At 41.1% G+C, this 20,446-nt stretch overlaps 2 protein-coding genes across 5 annotated transcripts in view; one reads left to right on the top strand and one right to left on the bottom strand.

The window, feature by feature from the left end:
• zmp:0000001082 (integrin alpha-D) overlaps nucleotides 1–20,446 on the bottom strand; it is a 74,716-nt gene that overhangs the window by 23,395 nt on the left and 30,875 nt on the right. Inside the window, exons 9-15 of the mRNA XM_057843359.1 lie at nucleotides 20,151–20,363; nucleotides 13,864–13,981; nucleotides 11,117–11,259; nucleotides 10,849–10,995; nucleotides 10,579–10,776; nucleotides 10,341–10,471; nucleotides 2,238–2,395 (exon numbers count right to left, since the gene is read on the bottom strand). Coding sequence (XP_057699342.1) covers nucleotides 2,238–2,395; nucleotides 10,341–10,471; nucleotides 10,579–10,776; nucleotides 10,849–10,995; nucleotides 11,117–11,259; nucleotides 13,864–13,981; nucleotides 20,151–20,363 — 1,108 coding nt within the window. The remainder of the gene's footprint in view (nucleotides 1–2,237; nucleotides 2,396–10,340; nucleotides 10,472–10,578; nucleotides 10,777–10,848; nucleotides 10,996–11,116; nucleotides 11,260–13,863; nucleotides 13,982–20,150; nucleotides 20,364–20,446) is intronic.
• The window catches only part of LOC130920272 (sodium channel and clathrin linker 1-like), a 75,477-nt gene that overhangs the window by 54,488 nt on the left and 543 nt on the right, over nucleotides 1–20,446 (top strand). The window lies entirely within an intron of this gene.

The following is a 20,446-nucleotide window of genomic DNA, read 5'->3' as shown; positions in this document are numbered from 1 at the left end:
CCCGAGTCGATCAATGCTTTCTGCTGGAGAGAGAAGACAGGTGCACTTAAGACAACGGTGGGTTGGACTCGAGAGGTTGTACCGAGAGAGATGGTTCGACTGACAGACACTTTATGTTTATGTGCATAATTTTGCCTCTTGCTGGGGCAATTGACAACAAAATGCCGAGGCTCCCCACAGTAAAGACAGAGCCTTGCTGAAATACGGCGATTTCGTTCCTCTACAGACAACCTGGCTCTGCCAATATGGATCGGTTCTCCCTGGGTGGGAGAAGCAGCTTCGGCGATACCTCGGGGGGCTGAGGGCCCAACGGATAGGCTGATGGAATGGGGCCTCCACTGGTTGTACTGGTCCGACACTTCTATGGCGGTGCCAATGACCTCGTCCAGATTTGAAAAGCGGCACCTGAGTGCTATCTCCCTGCCGATCTCTGGGTTAAGCCCGGTCTTGAAAGATGAAATCAGGGCCTTGCTTTCCCAGCCGGATTCCACCGCCAAGGAGCGAAACCGGCTGACGTACTCTCTGATGGGTTCGCCACCTTGCCTAATCTGGAGGAGGAGAGCGCCGGCTTCCTGTTCGCGGAGAGGATGGTCGTAGATTTTCTTCAGCTCGGCCGCAACATGATCATAAGACACCAGGAGGGGGGAATTCTGTTCCATTAGGGCGTTGAAGTAGCCCAACGGTGCCCCCTCCAGGAGATTGGCCAGAAAGGCAATCTTAGCTGCTTCCTGGGAAAATCGACGGGGCTGAGACACAAAAATAAGCCTTAACTGGTTAAAAAACATTCTGCATGTTGTCGGGTCACCTGAGTATTTAGTGGGTGGCGGAATGTTTGGCTCAGGCCACACTGGCGTTTCCCCTTCGGCAGCGGGTCGGTTGTGAAAAGACGCAGCCATGTGGGAAAGCTGTGACACGCTTTGGGTCAGAAGAGACAGGAGCTGCTCATGCTCGTCCAAACGCTGGCCCTGGTTGTAGACGGCCTGTTCATACAGGGAAGAGCCTGCTGGGTCCATATTATGGCGAGTTTGTTCTGACAGGGCTCAGAGAACAAACGGACCCAATAATGCAGTGCTCAGAGCAGATTTATTAACAATGGTTTTGAGAGGAAGAGGTCTTGGCTCTTGGAGCGGCACGGAAGGCTGTTCGAGCAGGGGGGGGACGAGCAAGGCGAAGGCCCCAGGCAGGATGCGGCTATCTCCGGTCCTGTAGCAGGGTTCAGGTCACAGAAAATAGGCAGAGGCAGAGGCACAGACGAGCAGCAGGCTAGAGGCAAAAATCCAAGAGGTCAAAAGGTGTATCAAAAAATCCGGCAAGGCAAGGTATCTAGGAACGCTCGTAAGTTGCAGTGAAGGCTAACAAACTCGCAATGGAGCAGAGGGCTGTGTGTGCTTATGTAGGGAGGCTGTGGTAATGACCAGGTGTGCAGAACAGGTGTGTGGAATGAGTGCTGATGACTGAGGGGGAAAAAAAAGGAAAAAGGTATACAGGCCTGCTGTGGGGCTCTAACATTTTTGGCCATAGTTTTACATATAGTTGATGTGTGCACAGCGATATTGGACATTACCAGTGATTTCTGTAAGTCTTTAGCAGACACTCTAGGGTTCTTTTTTACCTCTCCAAGTATTCTGCGCTGAACTCTTGGCGTGAACTTTGGTCGACGCCCACTCCTTGGGAGAGAAGTAACAGTGCCAAACTCTCTCCATTAGTAGACAACTTCTCTGACTTTCGATTGACGAACATGCAGACTTTTAGAGATGGTTTTGTATCCTTTCCCAGCGTTATACAAACCAACAATCCTTGATCGCAGGTCTTCAACAGCTCTTTTGACCGAGCCATGACGCACATCAGACAATTTTTCTCATCAAGACAATTCTTACCAGGTGTGTGTTTTATAGTGGGCAGGGCAGCTTTAAACCACTCATCAGTAATTGGGCACACACCTGACTTGAATTGTTTGGTAAAAATTGGTTTCAATTGCTCTTAAGTCTCCCTAGGCAGTATCCTCATTAAAATGCGAAAACCTACAAATGTTTGGGTGGTTTTAGTTAAAGAAGACACTGTTTTTACATCTGTATGATTTTGACAAAGATCAGATCATATTTGATGGGGATTTTATGCAGAAATGTGAGAAATTCCAAAAAGTTTACTTTTTCATACCATTGTAAGATAAAAAAAAAACAAAAAAAAAACAATACAAAAATATGACCACTAGCAAGAGATGTTGTCGTCATTCTTACCTCTTTTACTCTTTGTTGTTTCTTCCATGTCAAAGCAAGTTGTTAAGTTAACCATGGGCAAAATGAAGTCTGTGTTGGCCGAGCAGTCAAGTTGGTCAATGCTTATCTCTTTGGGTTGAAAAGACATGCGAGCGATAACATTAACAACGGGCCTGGACCTGGAAAACATTCAAAAAGATAAGATTTGGATTTTTATTCCAATTTAATAGATACAATGTGATGATTAAAATGTGTGTCCACGGGAGCAGTTGTAAGGCAAGGCAAGGCAAGGCACAATTCAACACAAGGCAATTCAAAGTGCTTGAATTCAATTCAATTCAATTTTATTTGTATAGCCCTGAATCACAACAAGGTTGTCTCAAACGGCTTTGCAGAGGCAATATGATACACAATCAGAAACAGCAAATGAAGCAACAAAGATGAATAAATAAAGTTCAAGTCCTGGGTATCCCCCATCCTTAGACCCTCCATGTCGGCAAGGGAAAAACTCCAAAGTCTTTGGGAGAAAATGAGAAACCTTGGGGAGTACCACAGTCAGGAGAGATCCACTCCCAGGACGGATAGACAGGAAGCCCCATCACATGAAGATCCACAAACAGAGATAAAAAATATTCGTAAAAATCATATTCAATGAAAAAGAAAGTTAAAAACAAAGACAATTTAAACAGGAAATGAAGTGACATATAAAATACATTAGATCATTTCAAGAATTTAAAAAAAATAATTGAAATCGGAAATGGAAATAAAAAATAAAATAAAAAGCAAATACCTTGAAATTGGAAATATTAACAGTAGACTTTTATGAATATGCTGTGGTAAACAGTAGCGTTTTTAGCCCTGATTTACAGGACCCAACAGTTTGAGCACACTTGAGACCTTCCGGTAACTCGTTCCAGAGGTGAGGAGCATAGTACCTAAATGCTGCCTCACCTAGCTTGGTTCTTGTTCTAGGAACATACAGCAGACAGGTTCCAGATGACCTCAGGGGTCTAGATGCTTCATAGAGATCAAACAAATCAAGCACGTATTTTGGTCCAAGGCCATTAAGTGTTTTGTGGACAAGCAGTAGTATTTTATGGTCTATCCTTTGACTGACTGGAAGCCAGTGTAACGATTTCATAACCGATGTAACATGCTCCAGTCATAGACTACACCATCAGTTGACAAGACAAATCCCGCAGACTTTGCGCCACGCCTTCCCGTAGGGGGACCGACCGATAAAGCGTTGAGGTGGCTTTCACTAGTCACTGTGATAAGCTCAAACACACACTGGGTTCTAACGCCAGATTTAGGTGGAAATAGGACGAAGGTTTTAGTGCCTACAAGGAGGCAGGAGTCTCCCGAGTGATTTAGGGTAATTATTATATAAACAGGGGTGCACATATTTTTTTTGCCCAGGTTCTCAGAGGAGGACCTGGAGATGTCCTCATTGCGCTTGAGAGCCGACCCGCCTGATGCGATAAAATTATGACAAGCTTTAGTTAGAGCCAAATACCTTTAAATAATTATATTAACAATTACTGCCTGATTAACATCAACTGGCACAATAAAATTGCCATTACTTTGAAGTGAAATGTAAAGAAATAAACATTAAAGCAGTACTAATTCAAAATAAAGGGCATTATGCAGCTCCCACATTAACTCCAAGCCTTTGTAAAAGTGGGATGTCCTCCTCCTCATAAGAGCTCATTGAACGTGCCTGTTTAGCTTTGTGAAATGCGAGCAAAAACACGTTTGTCAGTGCATGGCGCTGCTCTTCATTAACTTTATTCCGCCACTTGTCCATAGGGCGAGTGGGGTGCAGCCTGACATCGATAGTTTGCTTAATTGCCACATGCTGTTTTTTTTCGTGCTTTTCAAAGTTTGGATGGCTGAAATTCTTTGACCCTACATAAAATGCGCTGCTCTTATCAGCGACATTGGGATTCTCACGGCAAATTTTGTACCACATATCCGTGCGAGCATCATTTGCTTCTAGCCATGGTACCTCCTGCAGCCACTTTTCAGCAAAAATCCTTTTTTCGGTAGCTCCGGTGACGTCTCTGTCGTCTGTCTGCCCTTTGACAGGGGTGGGGGAACACGGAAATACTTACTCAGTGGGGCCTGCCTCCGACATTTTGAGAAGTGATTATCTCGTGTCCGCCACAAATACAGTGGTCAGCTATCGGTACGCAAAAGCGTATGGAAGCCGTTGAGGCCCAGCGCGTTTGTATACGTCCAGTATGCATGCGCGCATGCGGACCACTTATGTGCACCCCTGTATATAAAATAGCACCATGCATTCACTTTTGAAGGGAATAGTTACCTTTCTCGCACACACCATTTAACTGTTTGCATTACTCTAACACATTTAATATAATCAATCAGGGAACAGTATTGTTTCTCATATGTACTGTAGGACTGTTTGTACTACTCTAATACACCTAATATAAAATAAATCACACTTGCACCATAGTTTAATGAAAAGAAGCAGAATAGATACACAACGCCATCTTATCACAGAAGCCCAACGTGTGCGCCACGAGCAAGATTGATGCACCCTCTCTCACAATTAGTACTCCCGTCCACTCCAAGGACAAAGAGCAGGGCGCTCTGTCCTAAAAGAAGTAGCATCGGCCGCCCAACCAGGATATAAAGTTGATAACGGGCGCTTGGGACGTCAAGACCAGCGTCGGTCGCTGTGGCAACCACGTCCCAGCCACGAAGGATGACGCACGAACCTAACCGCCCAAAACCGGCCACAGAGGGATGATCCCAAGACAACACCCAGCCACACCTTCAGCCCGGCCCACTCCACCGCAGCTTTCAAAAAGACTGGGCACTGAGATAACAAACGGTTCGCTGCTCGGAAACATTTATATGTAGCCGTGTTTTGGATCCAGCATTGTTCCTCCGTCATCTGTTTTGCCTTGTTTTTTTGACCATTGCCGACGAATAAATTGTCAATCTGTTTTCGGTGAGCCTTCTTTAAGTTCTTGGAACATGGAGTCAGTACAAAGGGTTAACATGGGAGTGAACGCGCGGAATGTTGGTGCCCACCGGTTGGCTTGCGGGAGCGGCACTTCGTTCGGCTGGCGGTGTTTCCACGGCTTGGCGGGGGTTGGGGAGGTGAGGGGGGGGACAATTTCCATCACTTTGAAACGCTGAGAACTTGAGAATACAATGAAATTAATGGAAAAAATTTGCCTAACCTTTAGCTTCAAATTTTTACGTAAATTGAACGATAACTGCCCGTTTTTTGCTTTTAACCAAGAATTTACTTTTACGTTAATCTATAGAAATACCGCGATTTTAGCATTTATTTGCAAGAATTTTCTACTTAAAAAGCTCTTTGTTTTGTGAAGGCCACCATGTTGGATTTTGTATCCCTACACAATACCGGAATTCAACCTAAATGAGTTGTGATTGTACGTAGAAAAATTAAAATGTTGCTTTTGTTGAGTAAAATTAAGATGATTCTGCATGCTTTCCTCATGTATTAAGTCTCTGATGTGAAAATTGAGTGATTTATTAGTTGTTAAAAACTTGCACTAAATTAAAAAAAATATTAAGTTGCTATTTTGGGCAAGCAAAATCTGATATGTTAAATATTGCTATTGATCCTGAAAATATAGGTGATTATCTCTGCATTTGATAGTTTTTGTGCATCTAGCATAAAATATGAGAATTTTCTAGCAATTTTAAGTTTTGTTATAATTGTATGTAAAATAATTAATCGGGATTTTATTAGGGAACGTCTTTGAATTTTTTTTAATGTTGCTGCTCATTGAGATTGATATACTGGACTGTCTCAGAAAATTAGAATACACAATATTCTAATTTTCTGAGACAGTCCTGTATATTGTTCTATGTAAAGGACGTCAGCCAAGGTCGGCCCCCCACATTTTTACCACGCCAAATCTGGTCCCCTTTGCAAAAAGTTTGGACACCCCTGCTTTAAATGGTGGATTAATGTACAGGACTGTCTCAGAAAATTAGAATATTGTGTATTCTAATTTTCTGAGACAGTCCAGTATGCCTAAGGTTAGTGTCTGTTTTGTTTTTAGGTTGCTAGCGGCTTTGGTTTTGAAAATATTTGAATTTTAAGTTTTTGAAAATAGGCCAGGCCTGCTACTGATCGTCTCCGGGCTCCGTGTCCCGTCAACTGATAGTGAAGTCTATGGTGAAGTCCAGTTTCCCTGTATTTGTAAGGACTGCCAGCAGCACTCTGTATTAGCTGCAGCTTCCTGACTGACTTTTTTTTATTGAAACTTGTAAATATACCAATGCAATAGTCCAATCTACTATAACTGAATGCATGGATAAGTTTTTCCCATGTCTTTTTTAGACAGAAGCCCTTTAATTCTGGCTGTATTTTTAAGGTGGTAATAGGCAGGTTTAGTGACGAACTTAAGATGGCTGTCAAATTTTAGGTCCTAGTCAATAATTACGCCAAGATTTCTGACTTGATTTTTAGCTGTAAGTGACATTGTGCCAAGGTGTGTGCTGATCTTTGACCTTTCCTTTTTAGGCCCAAAAATGATCACCTCTGTCTTTCTCACATTTAGCTGGGGAAAATTTTGGCACGTCGATTCATTGATTTGATGAATGCATTTACTCACGGAAACGAAGGGACTCTAATCATGCAAGGACACTGAAACGTAGAGTTGTGTGTTATCTGCATAAGTGTGTTTGGGGATGTCATACATTTCAATGTTGTGGTCAAGAGGAAGCATATACAGTCGATGTTAAATAAAAGGTCTGAGAATTGACTCTTGAGGAACCCCACATGTAAAGGCATCATGAGTAAAAATTTGGGAAAAGGACAAAAAGAATTTTACCATGGTGTTAATGGAAAGAACAATGGACAATATTTTATTTTAAAATAAGAATTAGTTTAAAATGCCCTGAATGTACAAGTAGTATGATAATAATGACCACTTTTTCCTTCAACTTTATTTATCACTTGCAAATAACGATATAACAAATTGCACTTAAATACAGTTGTGTTCAAGATGATTCAACCCCCAAGTATTTTGCAAGTTTGACATTTATTTGTCATCTTGTTTATAATCACATTAATTAATGGCATGTCAAATTGACAAATACAATTGAAATTACAACTAGAATGTTTAAAATGCTCCAATTAATAGCCTTTCTGTGATTACTTTGTTGACAAAATTATTAAACCCCTTTGGTATGTATAACTTTAGTACTTAGTACAGGGGTGGCCAACCCTGGTCCTTGAGAGCCGCAATCCAGCTTGTTTTCCATGTCTACCACCTCCAACACACATGAATCAAATTATCAGAATTGTTATCAAGCAACTGCAGAGCATGCTGATGAGCTGATCGTTTGATTCAGGTTTGTTAAAGGAGGGAGACATGGAAAACAAGCTGGATTGCAGCTCTCGAGGACCAGGGTCGGCCACCCCAGACTTAGTAGAACATCCTTTTGCAACAATAACATCCTTTAGACGTGAAGCTTAACTTGACACAAGTTTCTTGCAGCGATCCAAAGGTCCATTTGCCCATTTCTAATGGGCAAAGGCCTCCGGTTTCAGCGATCCAAAGGTCCATTTGCCCATTTCTTATGGGCAAAGGCCTCCAGTTTGTTAACATTTTTTGGCTTGCATGCTGCAACAGCCTTCTTCAGGTCCCACCAGAGATTTTCCATGGGAAATCAAGTCTGGTGATTGCGATGGCCACTCCAGAATCTTCCAGCACTTCTTTTGCAACCAAGGTGTGGTAGATGTTGAGGTATGCTGAGGATCATTATCCTGTTGGAAGGTCCAATCTCACCCAAGCCTCAGCTTTGTCAATGACTGCATGACATTTGCATCTAAGATCTCCTGGTATTGAACTGAATTCATAATACCTTGCACACGCTGAAGATTCCCTGTACCTGAAGAAGCAAAACAATCCCAGAGCATGACTGACCCCCCACCTTGCTTTACAGTAGGCAAGGTGTTCTATCTTTACAGGCATCATCCATTCTCCTCCACACGTACCGTTAATCCATTGGCCCAAAAAGTTCCAGTTTGGTCTCATCACTCCAGAGAACCTTCAATGTGGTTTGTCCACATGGTTTTTGGCATACTGGAGTTGACTGTTCTTCTGCTTTGGAGTTGGCAGGGGGTGCGCATGGGAGTTCTTGCATGGAAGCCATCATTTCGCAGTGTGCATCTTATTGTCTGGGATGAAACCTGAATACCTCCCTCTGACATGTCCTGGGGTTGTTCCGCAGCTGTCACCCGGGGATTTTTCTCCACCTTTCGCCTCAGGTATCGCACAGCAGTTTGAGACAGTAACCTCTTTCTGCAATGCCCAGGTAGCGTTTCCACTGATCCTTTAGCTTCACACTTGCGGACTATGCTCCCAATTGTGTCTTTTGAAATGTTTCGCCTATGCTCTGATTGTGTGCATTGAATAGTAATGCCCATACCATGACGGCACGGGGCGAATACAAATATCAATACACTCTTATTATAAATATAAGAACTGAGCACTTCTGTTGGTGACTGAAAATAATTATGCATGAATTGCTGCTACAGTGGGGCAAATAAGTATTTAGTCAACCACTAATTGTGCAAGTTCTCCCACTTGAAAATATTAGAGAGACCTGTAATTGTCAACATGGATAAACCTCAACAATGAGAGACAGAATGTGGAAAAAAAATCAGAAAATCACATTGTTTGATTTTTAAAGAATTTATTTGCAAATTATGGTGGAAAATAAGTATTTGGTCAATACCAAAAGTTCATCTCAATACCTTGCGATGTACCGTTTGTTGGCAATAACGGAGGCCAAACGTTTTCTGTAACTCTTCACAAGCTTTTAACACACTATTGCTGGTATTTTGGCCCATTCCTCCATGCAGATCTCCTGTAGAGCAGTGATGTTTTGGGGCTGTCGTTGGGCAACATGGACTTTCAACTCCCTCCACAGATTTTCTATGGGGTTGAGATCTGGAGACTGGCTAGGCCACTCCAGGACCTTGAAATGCTTCATACGAAGCCACTCCTTTGTTGCCCTGGCTGTATATTTGGGATCATTGTCATGTTGAAAGACCCAGCCACGTCTCATCTTCAATGCCCTTGCTGATGGAAGGAGATTTTCTCTCAAAATCTCTCGATACATGGCCCCATTCATTCTTTCCTTTACACAGATCAGTCGTCCTGGTCTCTTTGCTGAAAAACAGCCACAAAGCATGATGTTTCCACCCCCATGCTTCACAGTGGGTATGGTGTTCTTCGGATGCAATTCAGTATTCTTTCTCCTCCAAACACGAGAACCTGTGTTTCTACCTAAAAGTTCTATTATGGTTTCATCTGACCATAACACATTCTCCTAGTCCTCTTCTGGATCATCCAAATGCTCTCCAGCAAACCGCAGACGGGTCTGTAAGTGTACTGGCTTCAGCAGGGGGACACGTCTGGCAGTGCAGGATTTGAGTCCCTGGCGGCGCATTGCGTTACTGATAGTAGCCTTTGTTACTGTGGTCCTAACTCTCTGTAGGTCATTCACTTGGTCCCCCCGTGTGGTTCTGGGATTTTTGCTCGCCGTTCTTGTTATCATTTTGACGCCACGGGGTGAGATCTTGCATGAAGGCCCAGATCGAGGGAGATTGTCAGTGGTCTTGTATGTCTTCTATTTTCTACAATTTTGTCTCTGGTGTCCTTCGACAGCTCTTTGGTCTTGGTCATAGTGAAGTTGGGAGTGTGACTGACGGAGATTGTGGACAGGTGTCTTTTATACTGATAATGAGTTAAAACAGGTGCCATTAATACAGGTAACGAGCGGAGCCTTGTTTGACCTCGTTAGACTTCATTTGAAGAAGTTAGACCTATGAGAGCCAGAAATCTTGCTTGTTTGTAGGTGACCAAATACTTATTTTCTACTCTAATTTGGAAATAAATTATTTAAAAATCAAACAATGTGATTTTCAGTTTTTTTTCTCCCACATTCTGTCTCTCATGGTTGAGGTTTACCCATGTTGACAATTACAGGCCTCTCTAATCTTTTCAAGTAGGAGAACTTGCACAATTGGTGGTTGACTAAATACTTATTTGCCCCACTGTATATACAGGTCTTTATAGTGCATACACTACTTATTATTCATACCTTAAAACAACAGCGGCTCCATAAGATCCAACAACAATGTCTGGTAGAGCGTCGTCCCCGAGGTCTATGTTTCCATTGATTGCCTGTCCAAAGAATCTCATCCCATCTTTGATGTTCCGTCCTGTGATTCTCTGGATTGGCAGAAATATATCATTTGTTGAGGCATTAAAAGAGTTGTTTGATTAGCCAGTCATATTTCTATTCAAGCTTCAGTATATACCATAAATGTACGTCTCACCTGACTATATACACTGCGTATCCCTTGGTGTCTGTCACCAAAGTAGATATACACTGCTCCTGAATGAGCATCCTCAAGAGGGGCCCCCACTGCAACATCTCGCAGCCCATCTCCATTGAGATCTGCAAGACTTGCAATGCTGGTACCAAATCTCCCCATGGACAATTGTGTTACATTCATGACATTTTTCAGCAGCATCTGCAAAAAATAAGCACATAATTTGATTCGTTCTTTTCCTGTAACTCATACTGAGTTCTCATTCAGGCCCACCTCAGCAGTTAGCATGTAGACATAGATATGTCCCTCAGACTTCTCCTGAGCGTGGTAAAACAGTGGCGCTCCCACCAGGAGAAAATCACTGTTATCATCTGAGTCCACATCTACGGTACAAAGCTCTGCCCCAAAGTAGGAGCCAATCTAAACAGTTTGGGGGACAAACATTTGATTTATGTTGTTGATACTGTTACTTGTTCGAAAAAATAAGGAGCTGTTATCCTAGATTTAATGCACGACACGACTTTGTATAAACTTCACCAACCTGTTCCCCTATTATTCTTTGGGTCACATTCCACTCCTTCCCGTTGTGTGCAAAGACTACAATTTGCCCTACATGCTGAAATCGTGGTGCACCCGTGAAATATAGAGGCACCATGTTCACCTGTCCAACAGAAACAGAATATCCTGCAACAACAACAAAAATCGTCAATATTCATACCCACTTATCTTTAAAAAAAAAAAAAGACAAAATAGTGACATTTTTAATAATAGAATAATGGAATGCGCACTGCAATGTTTTCTAAAATAAAAAATATCCATTCAGATACATGTTTACCACTTGATCTGCCTTTTGCGTTAACTTGGAAGTCGATGGATATTGTAATGTGATTAGGTAACGTTAAAGCAGGAGTGTCAAACTTTAAATTCACAGTATGCCAATATTAAAAATTGGGACAAAACATTTATGTATATTTTAGGGCTGTCAAAATTATCGCGTTAACGGGCGTTAATTAATTTTTTTAATTAATCACGTTAAAATATTTGACGCAATTAACGCAGATGTCCCGCTCAGACAGATTTAAAATGACAGTACACTGAAACGCTTACTTGTTGTTATGGAGTTTTGCCGCCCTCTGCTGGCGCTTGGGTGAATGACCATCTCGCATATTGCCTCAAACAGATTACGTCATACGAGGCCGTTTATGGACATTAAGAGTGAAGAGAATGCCACCGGCCGCTTGGGGGTAGCGCCGTTCCATACTCATGTTATTTCTTCTAAATTGTGAGACGTTTATGCTGTATTCACAATGCAATGCAAATTGCTATTTGTACTCCACACATATTTCGGGAAGTTTTCTTTCTTTTAGTGGCAATGATGTGTCTCTTGTTGTATTTTGGGTAAGATATGTACAAATATATGTTATACAGTAGAGGCGAGTGGACACAGGCATTCTTTGGACCGCACCGTTTATTGGCAACTCCTTCACAACAAACATACAGTGGGGAGAACAAGTATTTGATACACTGCCAATGGGTTTTTCGTTTGACAGCCCTAGTATATTTTCAACAAGTTCAAAATTATCCACAACCACCTAGCTCACTTCCTAAATGTCTAATCAGCCCAGAGACATTAAAAGCACAACTGAAGAGCACGCATGGCCTCGACTGCTAACTTGGAAAATACAGGCAACAATAAGTCTGTAATTAGTTAATGTAATTAATCAACTCTGAGACCAAAAAAATGTAAATCGGGCTCTGAGAATTGGTGCGTATTCTACCAAATGTATTTCTGATGAGTCAGTGTTGTTCTCGTCAACATTGACAATAACGAAAATATTTCGTCGACAAACACTTTTTTATTGACGATGACGAGACAATTACGAGCTAAAAACATCTTTTGGGAAATATAACGAGACAAATGCAAGTTTTCATCTGATGAGACGAGAACGAGACGAAAATGCACAGTAGTTTCCGTCACATGTTCACAATGTGTGTGAATATGACATTTTATGTGAAGTTCTCAATGTAGGCTTGCACACACAGTAAGATTTGTTTTTTTGGCCAGAGATAATATGCAATGTTGCTTTTTGCTTTTTGTTGCCTTTAAAGGTCTGTGGTAAATGATCATTACACACTAAATGTAACCCGTAGCATTAGCATAGTAGTCGTGTTAGCATTAGGCTAATGCTAAGGGCGAGCATCCTCTTAAACTTTCGGACAACTTTTTTACTCACAATTTGGGCTATCCTGGTGCGTATAATCCATTGAAAATACCGTATTTTTCGGACTATAAGTCGCAGTTTTTTTCATAGTTTGGCTGGGGGTGCGACTTATACTCAGGAGCGACCTATGTGTGAAATTATTAACACATTATGATATAATTTCACATGTTATTTTGGTGTTTTGGAGTGACATTGATGCTTTGGTAAACTTGTTAGCATGTTCTTGATGCTATAGTTATCAGAATAACTCTTAATAGCTATGTTACGTTAACATACAGGCCACGTTTGCATTTCGTTGTTCATGCTTCATGTAACATTTTTATTTTAAAATTGCCTTTCAAGATGACATATCTGTTCTATGTGCTGGATTTTATCAAGTAAATTTCCCCCAAAAATGCGACTTATACTCCGGTGCGACTTATATATGTTTTTTTCCTCTTCGTTGGACATTTTATGGCTGGTGCGATTTAGACTCAAGTGCAAACTTATAGTCCGAAAAATACGGTAATGTACTGTTTTCCTGCTGAGTGTGTATTATTAGACGCTACAATATGTGCTCATCTGTCAATTTCTATTCGAAATAGATGGAAACTTTTATTTAAATTAAACATTTTTAGTAATCGTCGGCAAAAACTAGATAAAGACAAACACAGTTTGAGATGACTAAAATATGACGAAGACTAATAAGTATTATCGTCCAAAAAGATATTAGAAGAAGTGAGCCTGTCTTGGTCTGCTTACTAAAGGGAAGCTGAAAAGTATCTCAAGAATCTCAAAAGTGTCACGATACATTTTAATCCAATGCATTTTATTTTTTTTTAAAAATTCATTTAAATAATGGGCCGGATCAAAGACTTAGAACTAGCACTTGTACAACCAGATTTGAAATGAAAAACATACACTGGTGGGCCAGCCGTAATACACATTTGATCTGATCCCTCCGGCCAAATATAACTACCGGTACTCTGCCTGTGTTTGAAATGTGTGTGTTCAGGGATCATTGAAATTTACAACAGAAACTGACGTGTCTCAGTGCACTAGTAAAGGATAAAGAAAAAAATGATACCCATGTAAGAGTCCATCTCCATTTGTGAATCTTCAATCAATGTCTCTGTTTGATCATGACGCTCGTACAGAGCACCGCGCCAGCCGTTTGAGCCCACTGAACCCAGAATTAAGGTGTCCTGAGAGGGAAAATTTACATATTTACATTAGATGACAATAAGTGTCACTATTTCTGAGTTACTGTATTTTTTAGACTATAAGGCACACCTGACCACACCCACCAAATTTGACAAGAAAACAGTATCTATTCTCATATGAACCGCACTGGACCATAAGCCGCAGGGATATAATCACAACCAAAGAAAGTTTTCAACTCAATATCGATACTCCCAAAAAAAATGCTCCATACAATTTAACCCCTTCAGACCTGCATTTTTTCTGCTGCGCAAAAAAAAAAATATGTGCTGATTTTCACTCTACGCATACAGCAGAACAAAGTGCAATTTTTGGGTCGGGGATATTTAATGCTTTTATTGGCTATTTCTAACATTAGTGTTAATGTGTTTTTAATGAGAAATGAGCACTTTATGTCAGTGGTCCTCCAACCTTTTTTGCACCACAGACCGGTGTAATGTGGGCCTTTTTTTTCACGGACCAGTAATGTGGGCAATGTGTGCCAAAAAATTACAGTAAATATAAAATAACACGACGGGGCTAAAAACATAAGCGGATTTTAAGGGGGGCGGGGTCAGCCCCCCCCCCGGTGGCCGAAAAGTGTCATTGCATGAAATTGACTTTCCTATATATAAAAGTTGTAAAGCAGTAAAACTGCAACAAAAATGAATGAAATGAACAAACATATTTTTATTATGGGTCAAAATTATTTTTGGGATTAGATCATGTGACTAGCACCTTAGATGGTCATTTGCTTTGCATATAATTTTCAACAACAAAAAAAAGGAGTGCAATTTTATTTTTCAAATGATTTTTTTATTTGATTGAAAATATATATATTTTTTTGATTGAAGCAACTTTTTGGGGGATTGAATGATTTAGAAACAAATGTCCCACAGACAATATGGCCCAAATACAAAAAGGATTGCTTCAATCAAACTTTTTCAATGAAAAATTAAGTGTTCAAATGCAAATTTTTCAATCTCAAATATTTTTTCGCATTCAAAAACATTTTCTATGATTGAAATTGTTCTTTTTTTTGATTGAAGTGATTTTTCTTTTTGAAATATATATTTTTGAAGCAACTTATTTGTTGATTGAATAATAAAGACAAAAACGTCGTAGCCAAAATGTGGCACGGACACATATAAACATTACTTCAATCAAAAAAGTTGCTTCAATTAACCCCCCCCCCAAAAAAAAAAATCAAAGAAAAATAGCTTTCACATGCATTTTTTTGAGTTTCAAATTTATTTTTGCATTCAAACACATTTTTTTAAATGAAGCGACGTTTTTTTGGATTGAAAATATATATTTTGATTGAAGCAACTTTTTTTTTTATTGAAGCAACTTTTTTTATTGAATAAGAAAGACACAAATCTACCTCCATATGGTTCCGCCCAGGGGATACATTTTTGACTGGGGTAACTACATTGGCATGACACCGACGGGCGTTCCATATTCAGTGGATGACGATCTTGGCGAAAAGTATTGCCTAAGCAACCTAATTTAGAATTCCCCTCAAGAATGATGGGAAACAAAAAACGCTCATTGTCAACTTATTATTATAAATATTCTTGTAAGGTAATTTTATTGCTGACACTGTGTTTCGGGGTCATCAACATGTTGTGCCCCCCCTGCCCCAAAAGTCAAACTTCGCCTATGGCTAAAAACGAACATTAAGTGCAGGGACAATGTAACTCACCATACACTGAATCAACCCTTTTTAACAGCAGTCTCTCCTAAACCTTGACGGCAAATATCCTTGGTCACAAGCATAATGAGTTCTGCTCCAATTGTGAAAGGTTTCTTGGCTTTAGCAATACAATTTGCCACAAAGTATGATGCTCTCAGTGCATTCACTTTTTTTTTGCCTCGTTTGCTAGCTTTTAGCCACGTTATGTAAAATGGACTTGGTTGCAAGCTCCTCTTCTGGCTCAGAAGGTGGCCTTTTCCCCATAATAAAATGCTGTGCAAAGACATCGCTGCCCGCTGCACACAGCCCACAGCCCATAGCAGCTAATGGTACTGTTTAAATTGACTGACGCTGAGCTGCTGACGGCCAACCATTAGATGGCGACGTACACAAATGTCCACTTGGATTAGTCATTAGAGTCCTAGTCCTTCTAAAAAAAATAGCATATTGTGATAAAGTTTATTATTTTCTGTAATGTACTGATAAACATTAGACTTTCATATATTTTAGATTCATTTCACACAACTAAAGTAGTTTAAGCCTTTTATTGTTTTAATATTGATGATTTTGGCAACAAAAGTCAAGAAAAAACAAAATTCCCTATCTCAAAAAATTTGCATATCATGAAAAGGTACTCTAAAGAAGCTACTAATCTAATCATCTGAATCAACGAATTAACTCAAAACCCCTGTGAAAGATTCCTGAGGCTTTTAAAAACTCTCAAACTGGTTCATTACTCAACCCTGCAATCATGGGCAAGACTGCCGACCTGACTGCTGTCCAGAAGGCCATCATTGATACCCTCAAGCAAGAGGCTAAGACACAGAAAGAAATTTCTGAGCGAATAGGCTGTTCCCAGAGTGCTGTATCAAGGCACCTCAGTGGGAAGTCTGTGGGAAGGAAAAAGTGTGGCAGGAAATGCGGCACAATCAGAAGAGGGGACCGCACCCTGAAAAAGATTGTGGAGAAGGGCCGATTGGAGACCTCGGGGGACCTGCAGAAACAGTGGACTGAGTCTGGAGTAGAAACATCCAGAGCCACCGTGCACAGGGGTGTGCTGGAAATGGCAGAAGCGCCTGACCTGGGCTACAGAGAAGCAGCACTGGACTGTTGCCCAGTGGTCCAAAGTACTTTTTTCAGATGAAAGCAAATTTTGCATGTCATTCGGAAATCAAGGTGCCAGAGTTTGGAGGAAGACTGGGGAGAAGGAAATACGGAAATGCCAAAATGCCTAAAGTCCATTGTCAAGTACCCACAGTCAGTGATGGTCTGGGGTGCCATGTCAGCTGCTGGTGTTGGTCTACTGTGTTTTATCAAGGGCAGGGTCAATGCAGCTAGCTATCAGGAGATTTTGGAGCACTTCATGCTTCCATCTGCTGAAAAGCTTTATGGAGATGAAGATTTCATTTTTCAGCACGACCTGGCACCTGCTCACAAACCACTGGTTAAAGGTTTACTGACCATGACATTACTGTGCTCAATTGGCCTGCCAATCTCCTGACCTGAACCCCATAGAGAATCTGTGGGATATTGTAAAGAGGAAGTTGAGAGACAACAGTCCCAACACTGTGGATGAGCTTAAGGGCACTATCGTAGCATCCTGGGCCTCCATAAGACCTCAGCAGTGCCACAGGCTGATTGCCTTCATGCCAAGCTGCATTGAAGCAGTCATTTCTGCAAAAGGATTCCTGACCAAGTATTGAATGTATAGCTGATATATTTAATTGAAGGTTGACTTTTTTTGCATTAAAAAACACTTTTTTGGATTGGTCGGATGAAATATGCTAAATTTTTTAGATAGATTTTGCCAAAATCATCAATATTAAAACAATAAAAGGCTTGGACTACTTCACTTGTGTGTAAAGAATCTAAAATATATGAAGGTCTAATGTTTATCAGTACATTACAGACTTAATGAACTTTATCACAATATGCTAATTTTTTGAGAAGGACTAGTAGACTGGAATATTTATGTGTTAAGAGGCACTGACCAGATTGCGGTCATTAACAAATGATTGAGTTAATACTTCTCTGCAGCCCGTTAGCAAATGCACCATAGATCGGTACCGCTCCCCGGCCCTGGGGTTGGGGATCACTGCTTTATATTGTCCTTTTCGAAGTTATGTTTGGTCAGCCATTTTCAAAGAGTCAAAAATAGCAAATAGGGCATGCCAAACCTCATAATTTGATTTCAATGGGAAAAGTTTAATCCAATCATCTCCCAGAAGTGGCAATCGCAGCTAAATTCATCGTATTTGTTGGTTTGGAGACATGAATGCGTCATGTCCTTCAGAAGCATGCTTAGGTCTGAAGGGGTTAGGACACACAATTATGTTTTTTTTTTTTTTTTTGATCGAGAAAAAAAATGAGAATTTTTAAAATTAGTTAATCACTAGAAGACGTCCAATTCATTTGAACTGTTAGGTTGGCAGAGAATAAATGTTTGTTCGCTGCCAACCTCCCAGATCAAATGGATTGGACATCTACAGTCTCCAATGGAAACGAAAGCAAAATATCCTGCATTTCTAAAATGCAAACTCAGGTTTATCCCGTGACGACATGGTCGTGCAAATAAATGACTGCGTGTAGATACTTTTGCAATCCAATATGGTATTCGGACACATTTTAGTATCGGTACTTAAATACTTTTTGACAGTTTTTTACAAACCTACTAAAAACACAGCTCACCGTCCACAAAATCAAACACACTGGAATATAAGTTGCACGGTTCAAAGCGGAGGAAAAAAGTAGCGGCTTGTAGTTAGAACATTACGGTGGAATTTCTTACAACTAGACTACATTGTATCACAAAGTGAGTACACCCCTCCCATTTCGGCAGATATTTAAGTACTGTATATCTTTTCATGGGACGACACTGACAAAATGACACTTTGACGCAATGAAAAGTAGTCTGTGTGCAGCTCATTTTATAGAGTTGATTAATTTTCCCCTCAAAGTAACTCAAAATATAGCCATTAATATCTAAACCCCTGGCAACAAAAGTGAGTACACCCGTTACAAACTACATCCGTAAATGTCCAAGTTTAGTACTGCTTGCCATTTTCCCTCCAAAATGTCATGTGACTCGTTAGTGTTACTAGGTCCAGGTGTGCATAGGGAGCAGGTGTGTTCAAATTTGTAGTGCAGCTCTCACACTCTCTCATACTGGTCACTGAACGTTCCAACATGGCACCACATGGCAAAGAACTCTCTGAGGATCTTAAAAGACGTGTTGTTGCGCTACATGAAGATGGCCAAGGCTACGATAAGATTGCCAACACCCTGAAACTGAGTTGCAGCGCAGTGGCTAAGATCATCCAGCGTTTTAAAAGAGCAGGGTCCACTCAGAACAGGCCTCGGGTTGGTCGTCCAAAAAAGCTAAGCCCATGTGCTGAGCGTTACATCCAAATGCTTTCTTTGAAAGATCGTCGCAGGAGTGCTGTCAGCATTGTTGCAGAGATTGAAGAGGTGGGTGGTCAGCCTGTTGGTGCTCAGACCATACGCCGCACTTTACATCAAATTGGTGTGCATGGCTGTCACCCCATGAGTAAGCCTCTTCTGAAGCCGGTACACAAGAAAGCCCGCAAACAGTTTGCTGAAGACATGTCAACAAAGCACATGGATTACTGGAACCATGCCCTATGGTCTGATGAGACGAAGATTAATTTGTTTGGTTCCGATGGTCTCAAGCATGTGTGGCGGTGACCAGGTGAGGAGTACAAAGATACGTGTGTCATCCCTACAGTCAAGCATGGTGGTGGGAATGTCTTGGTCTGGGGCTGCATGAGTGCTGCAGGTGTTGGAGAGTTACATTCCATTGAGGGGAAACATGAACCCCAACATGTACTGTGAAATACTGCAGCAGAGCATGATCCCCTCCCTCCAGAAACTGGGTCACAGGGCAGTGTTCCAGCATGACAATGGCCCAAAACACACCTCCAAGATGACCACTGCTTTACTGAAGTGGCTGAGGGTAAAGGTGATGGACTGGCCAAGCATGTCTCCAGACTTGAACCCAATAGAACATCTTTGGGGGATCCTCAAGCGGAAGGGGGAGGTGCGCAAAGTCTCAAATATCCGGCAGCTCCACAACGTCGTCATGGAGGAGTGGAAGAGCATTCCGGTGGCAACCTGTGAAGCTCTGGTCAATTCCTTGCCCAGGAGAGTAAAGACAGTTCTGGATAATAGTGGTGGCCACAAAAAATATTGACAGTTGACATGTTGTACGGAATGTTAATATTGACAACTTTCACTTTGGGGTGTACTCACTTTTGCTGCCAGGGGTTTAGACATTATTGGCTATATTTTGAGTTATTTTGAGGGGACAATAAATTAGCTCTATTATATAGGCTGCACACAGACTTCTAAGTGTCATTTTGTCAGTGTTATCGCATGAAAAGATATACTTAAATATCTTCAGACATGCGAGGGGTGTACTCACTTTTGTGATACACTGTATATTAATAAGAGTTGCTCACCTTATATAATGCAGTACTAAATCCTCTTTGGGACATCTCATTGGTCAATTCTTCGGCCCGAGCCACTTTAGTGTCTCCTTCTATTGTAAAGATGTGCTTTTGAAAATTTTCTAGTAATCCAGTGAGTCCCTTATAATTTTCGATTTTAAAAGCATATTTGTCCTTTGGGTCTGAGGCAAAAGTATCCACCTCTTTCAGTTCTTCATTTTTGACCTGAAATCACAACAATAGATTTTTTTTTCCTCTTTGATTCAATGCCACTTGTCCATTTCAATTCCAATGCAAGTTTTTCTGCT

This window comes from Corythoichthys intestinalis, chromosome 8 (assembly GCF_030265065.1).
Source record: "Corythoichthys intestinalis isolate RoL2023-P3 chromosome 8, ASM3026506v1, whole genome shotgun sequence".
Taxonomy (NCBI): Eukaryota; Metazoa; Chordata; class Actinopteri; order Syngnathiformes; family Syngnathidae; genus Corythoichthys; species Corythoichthys intestinalis.
This window is presented reverse-complemented; position numbering and strand designations above follow the sequence as displayed.